The 15,105-nt window shown below is 51.3% G+C and overlaps 2 protein-coding genes across 5 annotated transcripts; both read left to right on the plus strand.

Annotated features, from left to right (window-relative positions):
• Window positions 1-537: 537 nt before the first annotated feature.
• PSME3 (proteasome activator subunit 3) lies at window positions 538-7,437 on the plus strand. 2 transcript variants are annotated; one of them, XM_040497660.1, is made up of 11 exons: window positions 538-800; window positions 1,501-1,533; window positions 1,654-1,716; window positions 1,914-2,018; window positions 2,918-2,966; window positions 3,756-3,868; window positions 4,135-4,203; window positions 4,344-4,411; window positions 4,511-4,565; window positions 4,683-4,769; window positions 5,647-7,437. In XM_040497660.1, exons 1-11 carry the CDS (start codon window positions 759-761, stop codon window positions 5,725-5,727), a joined length of 765 nt encoding a protein of 254 aa, XP_040353594.1. In that variant the 5' UTR covers window positions 538-758; the 3' UTR covers window positions 5,728-7,437. The 2 variants fall into 2 exon arrangements, with proteins under 2 accessions (XP_040353594.1, XP_040353593.1); XM_040497659.1 differs by lacking the exon at window positions 538-800 and adding an exon at window positions 1,295-1,396.
• Window positions 7,438-8,082: 645 nt separating this feature from the next.
• AOC2 (amine oxidase copper containing 2) lies at window positions 8,083-13,876 on the plus strand. Of its 3 annotated transcripts, none has more exons than XM_040497658.1 (4): window positions 8,083-10,401; window positions 11,820-11,907; window positions 12,781-12,910; window positions 13,235-13,876. In XM_040497658.1, the coding sequence occupies exons 1-4, from the start codon at window positions 8,814-8,816 to the stop codon at window positions 13,499-13,501; spliced, it is 2,073 nt and encodes a 690-aa protein (XP_040353592.1). In that variant the 5' UTR covers window positions 8,083-8,813; the 3' UTR covers window positions 13,502-13,876. The 3 variants fall into 3 exon arrangements, with proteins under 3 accessions (XP_040353592.1, XP_040353590.1, XP_040353591.1); XM_040497656.1 differs by lacking the exon at window positions 11,820-11,907 and adding an exon at window positions 12,261-12,546; XM_040497657.1 differs by lacking the exon at window positions 11,820-11,907 and adding an exon at window positions 12,261-12,357.
• The last annotated feature ends 1,229 nt before the right edge of the window (window positions 13,877-15,105 follow it).

Below are 15,105 nucleotides of genomic sequence, written 5' to 3' on the forward strand. Positions count from 1 at the left end.
ACTGCCCAACTCTGGGCGCCAACTTGCCCATCAGGCAGGCAGCTGTTCTCTGAGGTCTGGAAGTGTATGAGAGTAAGTGGCGGAGAAAGGCGGGGAAGCCTGGTACAACAGAACTTGTCTTCAGTTGGCTCTAGCCTAACACTAGAGCTTGGGCCGACGGGAGGAGGCAGCAAGAGTCACAGACTAGAACCCCCGAGCCCAGCGCCGGGACCGCCGGCTTCCTCGGTCCCACGTCACTGGGGCGCGACGGCGTTGTTCGTCCTGTCCTCGAGGCGGCTGCGGTTCAGAAGGTCCCTTCGGTGAAGGCGAGTGCCGAGCCGACAGAGGGTCAAACAGTACTCGAGTCTCTCTAATGTTCAGTTTTCAGCAAACTACCTTCTGCCGCCCTCCCCACTTCTTCACCCTTACCCGCTCAGGAAGCCGGGAGATAAGACTCCAGCCCGCCGCGTCCAGAGCTAGACCTCAGCGCGGCTGCGCAGGGCACGTGCTCATCCTCGCCGGAGTCCCGGCGATTGGCTGTGACGTAACTTCCGGCGTGAGCGGCGAAAGCCGGGAGGGCGAGCGAGAGAGCGAGCAGGCAGCAGGCAGCAGGCGGGCGGGCGGACGGCACGGAGGGAGGGTGCAAGTGAGCAGTGAGTGAGCCAGCGAGGGCTGCCGAGTCCCTAGAACAGCCGAGATTCCTCCCGTCCCTCTGACCCCCTCCCCGGAGCCCACAGCGCCTCCGGTCTCCAGTGGAGCGGACACGGCCCGGCCCGGCCATGGCCTCGTTGCTGAAGGTGGATCAGGAAGTGAAGCTCAAGGTAGCGGCACCGGTCTGGGCCTCCTTACCCCTCGCTTCGATCTCCGAGCAGTCTGACCGGCTCCCCACTCCCCATGGCGTCTTTGTCTCCCTGGGGACACCAGCTCTGAGCTTCCGCTCGGCTCAGCCCAGCCCCCCACTCCCAGAGATGGCATCGGGGGAGAGGATATTATAGGGTGGCCTTCTAAACCGCGTCTGGTGGTGGAGAGCCCCTGGGAGACCTCCGCGGACACGTGGTGGACTCAGCACTGTAGGCCAGTGACAGCTAGAAGTCCCCCAGCCCAGAAACGTCCCCCCCCCCCCCTCCGGATGCTACCGCTGCTCTCCCCCTACCCTTGGCGTCAGGCCTGCCTGGTATCAAAGGCTGGGTCTGGATGGGGGTTGGCACGTTTGTGAGCTCACACCTCCCCTCTCTACCTGTCTTTTGTTTGCTCTCACATTCAGACAGCTTCAGACACTGGAGGGAGGGTGGGAGGGAAGACAGGTGGGTGCTGCTCTTAAGCCCCGCTTCCCTCTCCCGAGATGGAGAAATGGATCCTCAAAAAAATAAAGTATTTACAGTCTGGGGGCCTCTCAGCTTCTCATTACAATTACAAGGTGAGGGGAAGACAGCTGGATTTGGGTTTTCCCATCCTGCCCTTACCTCTATTGGCCAGGTACTGACTTGGCTGTTACTGAATTGCTCTCTTTGTTAATTTTAGGTTGATTCTTTCAGGGAGCGGATCACAAGTGAGGTGAGTACAATAAACAGAAACATAAGTGTTGGTTGGGAGTTGGGAGTTTCCAAAGAAGAGATCTGTAGAGAGAGACCATCCCACAATTATTAATTGAGCTGTATTTTCCTTCATCTGTAGGCAGAAGACTTGGTGGCAAATTTTTTCCCAAAGAAGTTGTTAGAACTTGATAGTTTTTTGAAGGTGAGAGACCCTTTCTTTTCTTCTGATTCCCCAGTTTTTTTGGCACTGGTCTTTCTGTCAAATGGGACAAATCACGTGTTGATTCTATTTTGTTTTGTACTGTAAAACACTCTCATTTCTTGCCCTTCAAATGAAATACTTCTTTGTTCATTTTGAAAAGACTAATGTTGTTTTGGGGGTGGGTGTCTCTCTTTCAGGAACCAATCCTAAACATCCATGACCTAACTCAGATACACTCAGACATGAATCTCCCAGTCCCTGACCCCATTCTTCTCACCAATAGCCACGATGGACTGGACGGTGTGAGTGTCCTGTGTTTTTCTTTGTATTCTGAAGCAACATGTTCTCTATTCTCTGTTCTCTATTTCCTGGTCATTTTGAACATGTATGAGGAGACAGCGGGATTCGGATCTAGGAACAAGGGCTCTTACAGACATGATGATTCCAGTACACCCCTTTTCAACCCTAATTTTTATTTATATCATGAACTGTATAACCTAATGCTCCACTGTCCTGGAGTGAGTTCCAAATAGGACTAATAGCTACAGGTTCCCTCAAGTTATCTGGTCTGTCCCTCTGGCTCTAAGCAAGATTTTTCTTACCCATCCAAATGTCTTGAGCGTTGTTTACAGGATGAGTAGTTCTTGCTGTAGAATTGTAGTCCCTGTCTTTGCCCCTGCATCTTTAGCACCTAGCGCTTGTCAAGTTGTTCGTTCACACTTTTAAGTAACACTGATAACACTGTATTGTTGTTTGAATTACTGTCTCATCGATAGAGCTTGCAATTCTGGAAAGCAGAAACTGTCTTAATCATCTGTATCCCCAACACTTAGTACTGTACCTGCTACATGTATTAAGTGCTAAATACATGTTTGTTGATTGAATATTGTGCTTCTTTGTGGAACCAGAAGATTTGTACATATTCCCTTAATTATCCTCATCTTGCATTTAATGGTTCATTTTCCCTGTTGTGTATAGTATCCACCCCCTCCCCTAATTGCTTAATGTGTTATTTGAAAGGAAAAAGTGTAAGTTGTTTTGTGGCAAGAATGTTTTCTTAAAGCCTTGTGTGTGCTTAGTAAATTGTGCATAAATTAATAAAACAACTTATGGGGCCAAAGAAGGGATTGGACTTGTTTGAAGGGTGACTTGTGATGGGGGTTTGTCAAGAGCAGGCTAATTCCTGTCTCTGTGTCCTTAGCCCACTTACAAGAAGCGAAGGCTGGATGAGTGTGAAGAGGCCTTCCAAGGTAAGAGCCTGCCCCACCTTACCCACTCCCTGGCTAGCAACCTGAGCAGGAGGATTGGGTCTGGTGGTCTCCTGGTCAGGAGATAGAATCAGATTTTATTTTTCAGAGTTAGCATTCTCAGATTCTCCAAACATAATCATTATTTAGCACCCAAAACCTAATTTCCCAATAAACAGAGAGGGTTTAACGTAGTGTGGACTGCCAAGGGAGAGAGATTAGAAGTGGCTACACAGGGGCGCCTGGGTGGTGCAGTCGGTTAAGCGTCCGACTTCAGCCAGGTCACAATCTCGCGGTCCGTGAGTTCGAGCCCCGCGTCAGGCTCTGGGCTGATGGCTCAGAGCCTGGAGCCTGTTTCCGATTCTGTGTCTCCCTCTCTCTCTGCCCCTCCCCCGTTCATGCTCTGTCTCTCTCTGTCCCCAAAATAAATAAAAACGTTGAAAAAAAATTAAAAAAAAAAAAAAAAGAAGAAGTGGCTACACATCTCAGATTTTTCACAGAAGTCCCAGTTTTGTGTTATTTTCTCTTCCTTAGTACTATTGGTACGTTAAATCTTTAGAGCATATTTTAATTTCTTTATTCTTCAGACTTTGGTTATACTTTAGACACTCCTTTGCTAATACGTACATTTTCTCTTTTTGATTCTCTTGGTGGTGTCATGGTTTGCAGATAGGGTTGTGATAGATAAAAGGCAGAGGTCATGGCATCTCATGGGTTTGGGAAGAAGAGAGAAAGGTGGGGGGTGTTAATGTCCTCCCTACCCCAAGCATTTGACTTTCGTGTCCCTGCCAGGAACCAAGGTGTTCGTGATGCCCAATGGGATGCTAAAAAGCAACCAGCAGCTGGTGGACATTATTGAGAAAGTGAAACCTGAGATCCGGCTGCTGATTGAGAAATGCAACACGGTGAGGCGGGGGCTTGTGACCTATGGGCTGACCCCATAGCCCCAGACCCAAATAGCCTGGCTTGAACTGAAAAATGTTGGATGTGCATTGGGAGGCATGGACGTTATAGGGGGGTTGGCACATTAAGTGTCTTGGCTCTTGTGCTTCTGGCATGTGACCCTAGCGGCATGGATTGTATACTTTCATGGCTTCAGCAGAAAAGGCAAGGATCCTCATTTATATACTGTATTATTTATCACCTGTATTCTGGTCCCCTCACCCTCCAGGTCAAAATGTGGGTACAGCTCCTGATTCCTAGGATAGAAGATGGGAACAACTTTGGGGTGTCCATTCAGGTAACGTGCTCGTATTACAAACTGGAGAGGAAGGTTTGGGAGGTTTACTTTCCTTTCCCCTGCTTTGCCTGTTTTCCCTTTCCCTTTGGTCTGCTCTCTGGGTGACTTGGAAGTGACTTGACCCACTTGGTTTTTTTTAGGAGGAGACAGTTGCAGAACTAAGAACTGTTGAGAGTGAAGCTGCATCTTATCTGGACCAGATTTCTAGGTAGGGCTGCTTGGGCCTGGCCCAGGAATCAGGGACTGGTGACGTGGCAAGCACTGTCCAGGGTCTCCTGCAGCTTCCTCCTCTTCTCTCTCCTTCCAGATATTATATTACAAGAGCCAAATTGGTTTCTAAAATAGCTAAATATCCCCATGTGGTAAGTAAGGGTTTGGGGGTCTGAGGGTGGAAGTGGAAGGAGAGGGAGACCGTTTCTGGGCAAGAGCTGTGCGCAGTCTGGCGTCGGGAACTAGGCTGTTCTCTGCCCTCCTTTCAGGAGGACTATCGCCGCACCGTGACAGAGATTGATGAGAAAGAATATATCAGCCTTCGACTCATCATATCAGAGTTAAGGAATCAATATGTAAGTAGCCTGACATATTATCTGACTGCCCACGGTCACCCTGGCTATTATTAGTTCTGGGGATCATTTTCTTGCTGTGCTCTGGGGGTCAAGACAGGGGATGGAGTACGATAAAATGAGTAGGATAAATTCTCATCAACTGAGTGTTGAGAGTCATGAAATCTTTGGGAGCACGTAACTGGGGACCCCCTTTCTCTTTGGACAGCAGGGAGTGCAGTGTAGGCATGAAGATACGGGCATTGGAGTCAGACAGGCTTAGGTTCAGAACCAATTCTTCCTGTAATCTGTGGCCTTGGGCAGGTTGTTGAACCTAAAACTCCAGTTTCTTCATCTCTAAGATGAAACTTAGAGTATCTACAGCACCAAGGTGGTTTTTAAAAGTGAGTGAAATAGAGGCGCCTGGGTGGCTCATTCGGTTAAGTGTCTTGACTTTGGCTCAGGTTGTGATCTCGCAGTTCATTGGTTTGAGCCCTGCGTCGAGTTCTGTGCTGACAGCTCGGAGCCTGGAGCCTGCTTCGGATTCTGTGTCTCCCACTCACTCTCTGCCCCTCCCCCTGCTCACATTATGTCTCTCACTCTCTCAAAAATAAACATTTTTTTAAAAATGAGTGAAATAACACATCAAAGACCCAGTATAATTGTTAGTACATTAGGTGCTCAGTAAATGTTAGTTGTTGCTAGACACTTGGGTCCTGGGAAGTACCCGGGAATCCCGTGTGTGGGTATTAGAGAGGGGAGGTGGCCACCCTGAATTTGCATTCCGGTGAGTGAGATTGGGATTAGGCGTATGATTGCTTAGGGATTTGTGGTTGGTATCTTGTTTCCTTGGGAAGTTGGGGGTGGAATAAATGTGTGATTTTCTGACCTTTTCTCCCAGGTCACTCTACATGACATGATCCTGAAAAATATCGAGAAGATCAAACGGCCCCGGAGCAGCAATGCAGAGACACTGTACTGAGGCCAGGGCCAGGGCCAGGGGACTCTGTGAGTCTGGCTCAAGACCGACATTGCCTTGGTTTGTTACATGACTATCGTGATGGGGAAACTGGCTGGAAATAGTAATCACACCTCTCTCTGTTTTTAGTTAGAGTCTAATGAAACTCTCATGTAGTTCTGTGACGTGTTTACCTCTTTTTTCAGGCCTCAGGAACTCTTCTATTTCCTTCCCTAATACCCTACACCCGACCTGTCCTAATTTCTGGAGAACTCCAGGTTTGTGTGTGCAGGATATCAGCACAAGAATATGTGTGTTTTCTCTCCCTGCCCTTTCCCTCCTGTGTCTTGGGCTTTGTGTTTTTTTTCCTTCTTTTGATTAGTTGATTAGAAGCTGAGGGAACTGGAAGGAAAGTGCTAGGTGTTTTTTAGGAACTGGAGTCGGGGGGGACCAGCTCCTCTCCTCTGACATAAGGTTAGTGTCTCTTGCCACTGTGTGGGACATTGGATCTTCCCTCCCACAGTTTCCCTGGTAATGACTTAGGGTTTCCCATTCACATACCTCCCACCTTGAACCTGATCATGACAAGAAACACCTTAGGCCTTCAGCCAAATCCCTAGCTCCTTGAGATGTTTTTATAACTAGGATTTTCACATACACATATGTGTGTGGTATACACAGACAGACAGAGCATATGCCTTCCTACTCTGTTACCTGATTTCCCCATCCCTTCATCTGTGGTGTTGTCCCATACACCCCCCCCCCCCCCCCGCCAATCCCATGAACCCTGTCACACATCATTCAGAAAGTGATAGTTGTCTTAGTCCTCACCCCCCAGGGCCCTTTGTTTTGCTATTATAGCCTCTTGGTGCCCAGAGGCTGGTAAGTTGGAGGAGAGCTAAGAGATGAGAAGCAGAGGATTTGGGGAAGGCCCCTTTCTCTGTGACTCGGGTCCTTTCGGGCGTTATTGCAAAGGATGGTCCTCTGACTCCTGGTTGCCTCTTCCCAGGCCAGTTGTAAATGGGGTGGGGCTGTCTGCAGCTGTGAGGGCCAGATGCTGCTGCTCCTGCTGGGCTTTCCTATGGGAAAAATATTTCTCTTATTTATAGTATTGTGCTTCCAAGGAAAGCAGCACCTGTGTGTGTGTGTATGTGTGTGCGTGCACATGTGCACGTGCGCATCGTGTGTATGTGAAAATCTGCTGGGCAAGTCAAAACTATAGAAGAGTTGCCTCCTATCTCTCTAATCTTCCAGAGATATCACTTGATACAGCTTTTCTGTTAGCCATCATCAAACCCCCACTTTTTCATCCTGCCAGTACTGGAGAGTCCGTATCTGCAGTCAGCCTGCCAGTGACTCTCAGTATCTGTTTCTGACTTTCATTCTTCCCCTGTCTCCTTGCCTTCAACCCCAATCACATTTCCGCCCAGATGCATCATTTTTACTCCAAGTATGCTGTAGAGAAGGAGTCAGGATGCTGTCTTCCCATGAATAGTACTCAGTAACAAACCAATTGCATTTTAGTTGGGCAGTGCCCCTACCCACCCTCCAGATCCCTTCCAGCTGAAACCCTTCCCTACTGCCACCATGTGTTTCTCAGTTTCCCCTTTTGTTTGTTGGATTATTCTGCCCTTTCTTCTCACTCTACCACCCTTGGATCGTAATGTAAAATTCTTTTACCATGTCAAGAAATTATTAAAAATGCAGGTACTTTGACCTCTTTCTAAAGCTGCAGATCCTGGTGCGATACTCTGGTGACTAGGGACATACCCGTACTCAAGTGCGTGCACATGGGCACACCCACCTCCACATACACCGCCAGCCACCCTGTTGGGGATTTTTATACCAATTGAGCTTTTTTCCCTAAAATAATGGGAGGACTGAGATTTCTGCCAACCCAGAGGCCGGGGTGGTCCTTCATTTGTGTTTAGTCTGAATTAACGTGAAAGTTTGCTCTTCCCGAACCTAAGCTGCTTGTCTCTCTCCTTTCAAGATCCCAGCTCCTTCCTCTCTTCCTTGGTGATACCCATGAACTGCCAGTAGAGGCCACTCTAGTTCCATGTGTGGGGAATCACCTGGCTCAAGGCACACCCTACCCTGTCATTTTCTATACCTTATACTAATTTTCCCCACTGAGTAGTGGCTTAAATTTCTTGAGGAGATACCAGGGACTCCTGGTTTTGGTTTTCCAATGACTTGGAGGGCTGTCTAGGACTCTAGCTGAAATAAAGTTTCCTTAACTTCTACCTTGCAAAGTAGCCTTCTGGTATCCAGCGATCCCCTCATTGTCTGCAGAAAGAGATTTGAGATCTTGAACAGCGGAGGAACATTTGCTGTATTTGGTTTCAGAGCTTGGTACCAGTAGCTAACAGTTTTTGAATGCCTCCCCTGTGTTGGGCTCTGTTAAGCACGTTATGTGCATGACCGTGTTTAATTTTCATGAATCTTGGGTAGTTTACCCCTTCTTTGTAGGTGAGGACACTGAAACTCATGATAAGTGACTCCTCTGAGGTCCCACAGCTTAGGGACGGGGTGGTGGCGGTTGGTGTACAAATCCGACTCCTGAGCCCAGGTGCTCACTGCTTCTGTCCCACTAACTAGGTGGGAGGCCTGATATTACAAAGCAGGGGCTTGGCCTTTGGCAGCTGGCCAAGTGCTTCTTGCTGAACTGGGTCCTGGGAATATCGGGGGTAGTGCCCGCTAGGAGGTAGGAAAACGGATAGTTCCGTGCCTGCGTGTAGCACACAGCACTTCACTGGGCATCTGAGATCTGCATTCTGCCTCGGACCCATTCTGAGTGAAAGGTAGAGCTTACAGTTAATCCCTTGAGTCTAGTCTAAGTGATAGTGATCAGAACTGTTACCAGTGCTGCCACCGGGAGTTCAGGGGCAGGGGACAGGCTGTGCACGTGGATGTAGTGCCTTGAGCCAAACCACGGAACAGAAAATTGGAACAGAATTATATAAATTAAAGTCAGAAATTTCCTGTCCAGCCCACAGGGTGGAGTTTTCTCCATTCCTATCCATCCTACTGAATATAAACCCTGATTTGATGTCAGTAGGGGGAAGGAGCAGCTGGTAGGACTCACATTTCAGCTTTCTGAGTTCACCATGAATCTCAAGGTAGTCCTTGTGTTCCTGGCACTGTCCCTCATTACCATCTTTGCCCTGGCCTATATTTTGCTGACCAGCCAAGGTGGCTCCAGCCAGCCTCCCCGCTGCCCCTCTGTATCCCCCAGTGCCCAGCCCCGGACACCCCCCAGCCAGAGCCAGCTGTTTGCAGACCTGAGCCCAGAGGAGCTGACGGCTGTGATGAGCTTCCTGACCCAGCAGCTGGGGCCAGGCCTGGTGGACGCAGCCCAGGCCCGCCCCTCGGACAACTGCGTCTTCTCGGTGGAGCTGCAGCTGCCCCCCAAGGCTGCTGCCCTGGCCCACCTGGACAGGGGGAGTCCCCCGCCCGCCCGGGAGGCACTGGCCATCGTCTTCTTTGGCGGACAACCCCAGCCCAACGTGAGTGAGCTGGTGGTGGGGCCGCTGCCGCACCCCTCCTACCTGCGGGATGTGACGGTGGAGCGTCACGGGGGCCCCGTGCCCTATCACCGACGCCCCATGCTGGGAGCGGAGTTTGCCCAGATGTGGAAACATTTGAAGGAGGTGGAGCTACCCAAGGCACCAGTCTTTCTGGCTTCTGTCTTCAACTACAATGGCTCCACTCTGGCACCTCTGCATGCCACCCCCAGTGGCTTGCGCTCAGGGGACCGTGCTACCTGGATAGCCCTCTACCATAACATCTCAGGTGTTGGGATTTTCCTTCACCCAGTGGGGCTGGAGCTACTGCTGGACCACAGGGCCCTGGACCCTGCCCGCTGGGCTGTCCAGCGGGTCTTCTACCTTGGGCGCTACTATGCAGACTTGGGCCAGCTGGAGTGGGAGTTTAAGGCTGGCCGGCTGGAAGTTGCTAGAATTCCTCTACCCCTGCCGGATGGGGCTTCATCCCTGAAGTCCCGAGCCCCCCCAGGTCCTCTCCCCCCTCTTCAGTTCTCACCTCAGGGCTCCCGATACAGTGTGCAAGGGAACCTGGTGGCGTCCTCCCTCTGGACATTTACGTTTGGTCACGGGGTGTTCAGCGGCATGAGGATTTTTGATATTCGGTTCAAAGGCGAGCGAGTGGCCTACGAAGTCAGTGTCCAGGAGTGTGTGTCTGTCTATGGTGCCGATTCACCCAAGACAATGATGACCCGATACTTGGATAGCAGCTATGGACTTGGCCGTCACAGCCGGGGCTTGGTTCGGGGAGTGGACTGCCCCTATCAATCTACGATGGTGGACATCCACATATTAGTGGGCACTGGGGCAGTCCAGCTGCTCCCGGGTGCTGTATGCGTGTTTGAGGAGGCCCAAGGACTACCCCTTCGGAGGCACCACAATCACCTTGAGAGTTATTTCTATGGTGGTTTGGCTGGCTCGGCCCTTGTAGTCAGGTCTGTGTCATCCGTAGGCAACTATGACTACATTTGGGACTTTGTATTGCACCCAAATGGGGCTCTGGAAGGGCGTGTCCATGCCACAGGCTATATCAACACGGCTTTCCTGAGTGGGGGTGAGGAGAGCCTCCTCTTTGGGAACCGCGTGGGGGAACGAGTGCTGGGGGCGGTGCACACGCATGCCTTCCACTTCAAGCTGGACCTGGACGTGGCAGGTGAGTGCTTGGGTGAGGATTGAGAGTTGGGGTGGAGGAGAGGGAAGGGAGACCCCCAAATCAAGCCACAAGCAGAGAGTGGCATGCTAGCACCACGATACATTGTGGCAACAGAGAGGGACTGGTGTGTATTCAACTGCAGTCAGCCCGAAACACCGGGCTGACCTGGCACAAGAGGAGGGATGCCCTCAGCCGGCTCCCCTGACTTGCTGTGAAACTAGCGATTGTGAAACTAGTTTAAATGCAATGGCTGTGCCTGGCTGCCTTAGTCTCAAGTGACTCCGCGGGTAGTGAATTTGCCCCGTCATTTGGGGCTGGAGTTGGGGCTCTGAGATTTTCCTAACGGATTCTGAGGGTCAGTGGTTATGGGGAAAGCAGGAAAAGGAAGCAGTCTAACAAGGTTTTCAGAGTAGAGGTGGTCCTGGGGCATAAGAAGGGTGGGGACACTAGTTGGGGGTTGCCTCACAGGATTTCGTAAAACTAGACAGAGTACAGTGGCCCCACCATCCTCCTGGGGAGGGTCATTTCATCTCTGCCAGCACATGTCATAACCAGCCCTCCAGTGACACAGCAGGCATGTAAGTCGTGCTGCAAGTGTAGAAAGGGATTTCTCAAGTGGGGCTCAAAGCACAGAGAGGACTTACTGTTCCTGGCAGATTTTTATCAAGAACAAAATAACTAACTTAATAAAGACTAGGAGACCCAGAAAGGAAAATAGAAGTCTCCGGCCCTTTGGCCTAAGGAGGGTGGGGGGGAGATAGGACAAGAAGGGACTGGCCAGGTATAATGCTCTGTAACTACACATCTTGTGACACATTTTCTTATCCTCTTGATTATAAAGACATGATTTGGGGTGGGAGGAAAACTAAGAACATTCCGTGTTTGAAATGAGCATATTAATTAACTATTCTTTGGCGTATTTGGAACAGGACTTTTCTGATGTGAAGTTTCTCTTGAGCGTTTCTGGTATTAAAGAGCCTGTCTAGGGGTCCCTATAGTGCGCAGCCCAGGCGCCTGCGTACGGACAGCCTGCAGAGGCACTGGGCTCGGTGCAGCGCACTGTGCACCATGCCAGGTGCCTTCACAATAGGTCCTGTTTAAAGGAACGGACAGCCTGAGCCTGCAGAAAGAGTATACGCATGTGCCAAGTGGGAAGAGGAGTGTACATTATGAGTGCAATCGAATCCCGGGGAGGTTTCAGCCAATATAAAATCTAAATCTACTCACTTCTGAAAAAGAAAAACCAAAGTGGTCCCCACCTTGTGGAGAAAGGAAGCAAAATATCAGAGCTGGGAGAAATATGCAGAGCACCCTGGGAAGGGGATTGGGTGTTTCCAGCCAGCTTCTCCAAGACAAATCTCTCTTTCATAGTTAACAAGAATGTAACTAGCCACCTGCATATTCTTTTCCACTTACAGAGCTCAGCTACAGAACAGCTCTTACTATGCCCGCTGTAGAGATTCAGAAAGAATCAGAAGAGCCAAGAATTGGTCCAAGATCTACTAGGTAGACCAGTTGCTAATAGAACTTTCTGCAGTGATGGATATTCTCCATCTATGTTGTCGGATACGTTAGCCACTAATCACGTGGCAACTGAGCACTCAAAATGTGGCTAGTGTGACTGAGGAACTGCATTTTTAACTTAAATGGGTCTAGCCATTTCTGATCTTAACCATACTGAACAGGGCAGGTTCAAAGAAGATGGGCCAGCACTCGAATCCAGACCTGGGTCCCAGCACAGAGTGCTCTCTGATGAGCTCTGCTGCCCCTTGTCAGGCCAGTGCAGTGGGCATCGTGGGGGAACCAAGGGACCGTCTCACCTGGTGTGGACCTCCTTTCCCCCCTCCTCCCCCTGGCAGGGCTGAAAAACTGGGTGGTAGCTGAAGACGTGGTGTTTAAACCTGTGGCAGCCCCTTGGAGTCCAGAGCACCAACTGCAGCGCCCACAGCTGACTCGGCAGGTCCTGGGAAGGGAGGACCTGACAGCTTTTTCCTTGGGAAACCCCCTTCCCCGCTACCTTTATCTGGCTAGCGACCAGACTAATGTCTGGGGTCACCAGCGCGGGTACCGAATCCAGATCCACAGCCCCCTCGGCATTCACATGCCCCTGGAGAGCGACATGGAGAGGGCCCTCAGCTGGGGGAGGTGAGGAGGGCTCTGGGCACTGGGTGGTAGGGAAGGACTGGTCCGCTTCCCCATCCCAGCTCTTGGAGACCCCAACTCACTACCCTTAGCTTACCATTCACCCCCCTACCTCTAAGATCCAAGTAGATATGGAATGGGGAGTGGTCTCACACAGAATCTGATCCAAAAGACTTCTAGGCCAGTAACGGACCCTGACATTTTCTGACACCACCTTCCTTCGACATTCCTGGTCAGATACCAGCTCGTGGTGACCCGGAGGAAGGAGGAGGAATCACAGAGCAGCAGCATCTATTACCAGAATGACATCTGGACACCCACCATGGCCTTTGCTGACTTCATCAACAATGAGACCCTCTTAGGAGAGGTTGGTAGCCCCAGAGGCAGAGGAGAGGGTCAATTTATGCCCAGTGTCTTGGCTGCCCAGTCCCTGACCGTAGGTTGGAGGGCATGGTAGGTTTCCAGTTCTCAGATTCAGGGGCCAACAAGGGTCATTCCTCTTGGGGTGAGATTAGCTCTGAGACCCTGACCACTCCGACGCTTCTCACAGGATCACCCCGCCTACAGTGTGGGTCCAGGGCTGGGCAGAGGTGGAAGCAAGGCTGAGGCTAGGGGCTGGGCATCGTGGCTGAGGGGGGTGGTTCTCTGGGTCTTGCCTCCAAAGTCTTTCAGCCTCTTCCTCTTCCTGCAGGACCTGGTGGCTTGGGTTACAGCCAGCTTCCTGCATATCCCCCATGCTGAGGATGTCCCCAACACTGTGACTCTGGGGAACAGAGTTGGCTTCTTGCTCCGACCCTATAACTTCTTTGATGAGGATCCTTCCATCTTCTCCCCTGGCAGCGTCTACTTTGAGAAGGACCAGGATGCTGGGCTCTGCAGTGTCAACCCTGTGGCCTGTGTCCCCGACCTGGCGGCCTGTGTCCCAGACTTGCCCCCTTTCTTTTACCAGGACTTTTAGCCCCAAGGGTGTGGTGGGACATGGAGGGAGGTTGCTGAGATGTTTGCACCTTTCTCTCTGTTCTCTCTTCCTGCTCCCTTGACTCTTACCTATTAATGTTCCTTAGGAAACAGCCTCCCATACTATACCCTTATATATCCCCTCCATTAATTCCTATTTTCAGTTCATTTTAAATGATGAATTTATACAAATGATATTATTAAAATATTCAAGCAAAAACATCACAATTCTACCCCTCAGAAATAGCTAGTGTTCACATTTGGTGAATGTTATGCCAGACATTTCTTTATGCATATGCATTGAAATGGAAGAATAGATGGAATTTTGTAAAAATAGATGGTGTGTGTGATTTATAATAAAAGGTATTACAAGATTTTTATTGCTTGAATTTCTTCTATTTGACTTTTGAAGTATCTAGAATCTGGCTTCCCCCCTCTCCCCCCCCCCCACCCCCGGGGCCCCCCCCCCCCCCCCCCCCCCCCCCCCCCGGGGAATATTAAGGACTCTGGCTAAGGAAATTAGCAATGGAAGAAGAGAGGGCAAGGGGGATAGACCTGGCCAAGGAATGCTGCTTGGGAAGCTACAGGGCTGGTGGTGGGGGTTTCCTTGGAAGGAGAACAATAGCTCCAAGTTACAGGAAAGGGACCATCTGGCCCTGGGAAGGTGGGGGTTGGGGGAAGAAGCCAGGCTGAAGGGGACGGGGGTCTGCTCTGTGCAGACCCACCCAGCTCCTTACTGCTGGTGCTTTTCCAGGTTCTGGCTGATCAGTTGCATTATTTTGAAATCCCACTCTCCTCTGCCTACCCCAGCTCTCCCCAGTTCCAACCCTGACCCAGAAAGCAGAGTCTGATTTGGAGCCTGGAAGACAAAGCCATGTAAGGTCTGTGGAAATCTCTGCCGCCCTGCTTCTGGCCCGCCCCCCAACCCCAGCCTGCCCCGCCCCCTCCCCAGCCTTCCCATGTCCTTCCCACCCTCCCCACCCTCAGTATCCTGAACCGCTGAATACCCGGAACCTTAGCCAGAGTCCAGGAGACCCCTGTATAGAAGCTAAGAGACCTTCCTCTGCTGACCTGAGAATACACGTCTCCACTCCAGCTCAATTCTCTGTCCTGCTGTCACTGACAATGAACCAGAAGACCACTCTGGTACTCCTCGCTCTGGCTGTCATCACAATTTTTGCCTTGGTGTGTGTCCTGCTAGCTGGCAGGGGAGGAGATGGGGGTGAACCCGGCCAGCCTCCCCGCTGCCCCTCTGTCTCCCCCAGCGCCCAGCCCCGGACACCCCCCAGCCAGAGCCAGCTGTTTGCAGACCTGAGCCCAGAGGAGCTGACGGCTGTGATGAGCTTCCTGACCCAGCAGCTGGGGCCAGGCCTGGTGGACGCAGCCCAGGCCCGCCCCTCGGACAACTGCGTCTTCTCGGTGGAGCTGCAGCTGCCCCCCCAAGGCTGCTGCCCTGGCCCACCTGGACAGGGGGAGTCCCCCGCCCGCCCGGGAGGCACTGGCCATCGTCTTCTTTGGCGGACAACCCCAGCCCAACGTGAGTGAGCTGGTGGTGGGGCCGCTGCCGCACCCCTCCTACCTGCGGGATGTGACGGTGGAGCGTCA

The sequence above is a fragment of the Herpailurus yagouaroundi genome, unplaced genomic scaffold, assembly GCF_014898765.1.
Source record: "Herpailurus yagouaroundi ecotype Mexico unplaced genomic scaffold, PumYag 189, whole genome shotgun sequence".
In the NCBI taxonomy this organism is placed as follows: Eukaryota; Metazoa; Chordata; class Mammalia; order Carnivora; family Felidae; genus Herpailurus; species Herpailurus yagouaroundi.

Coding starts and splice junctions, on each gene's coding strand:
- PSME3 (XM_040497659.1), top strand. CDS start 1,322: ATGGAGAAATGGATCCTCAAAAAAATAAAGTATTTACAGTCTGGGGGC. Junction 1,717..1,913: donor AACTTGATAGTTTTTTGAAG/GTGAGAGACCCT, acceptor TCTCTCTTTCAG/GAACCAATCCTAAACATCCA. Junction 2,967..3,755: donor GTGTGAAGAGGCCTTCCAAG/GTAAGAGCCTGC, acceptor TGTCCCTGCCAG/GAACCAAGGTGTTCGTGATG.
- AOC2 (XM_040497656.1), top strand. CDS start 8,814: ATGAATCTCAAGGTAGTCCTTGTGTTCCTGGCACTGTCCCTCATTACC. Junction 12,547..12,780: donor AGGGCCCTCAGCTGGGGGAG/GTGAGGAGGGCT, acceptor ATTCCTGGTCAG/ATACCAGCTCGTGGTGACCC. Junction 12,911..13,234: donor ATGAGACCCTCTTAGGAGAG/GTTGGTAGCCCC, acceptor CTCTTCCTGCAG/GACCTGGTGGCTTGGGTTAC.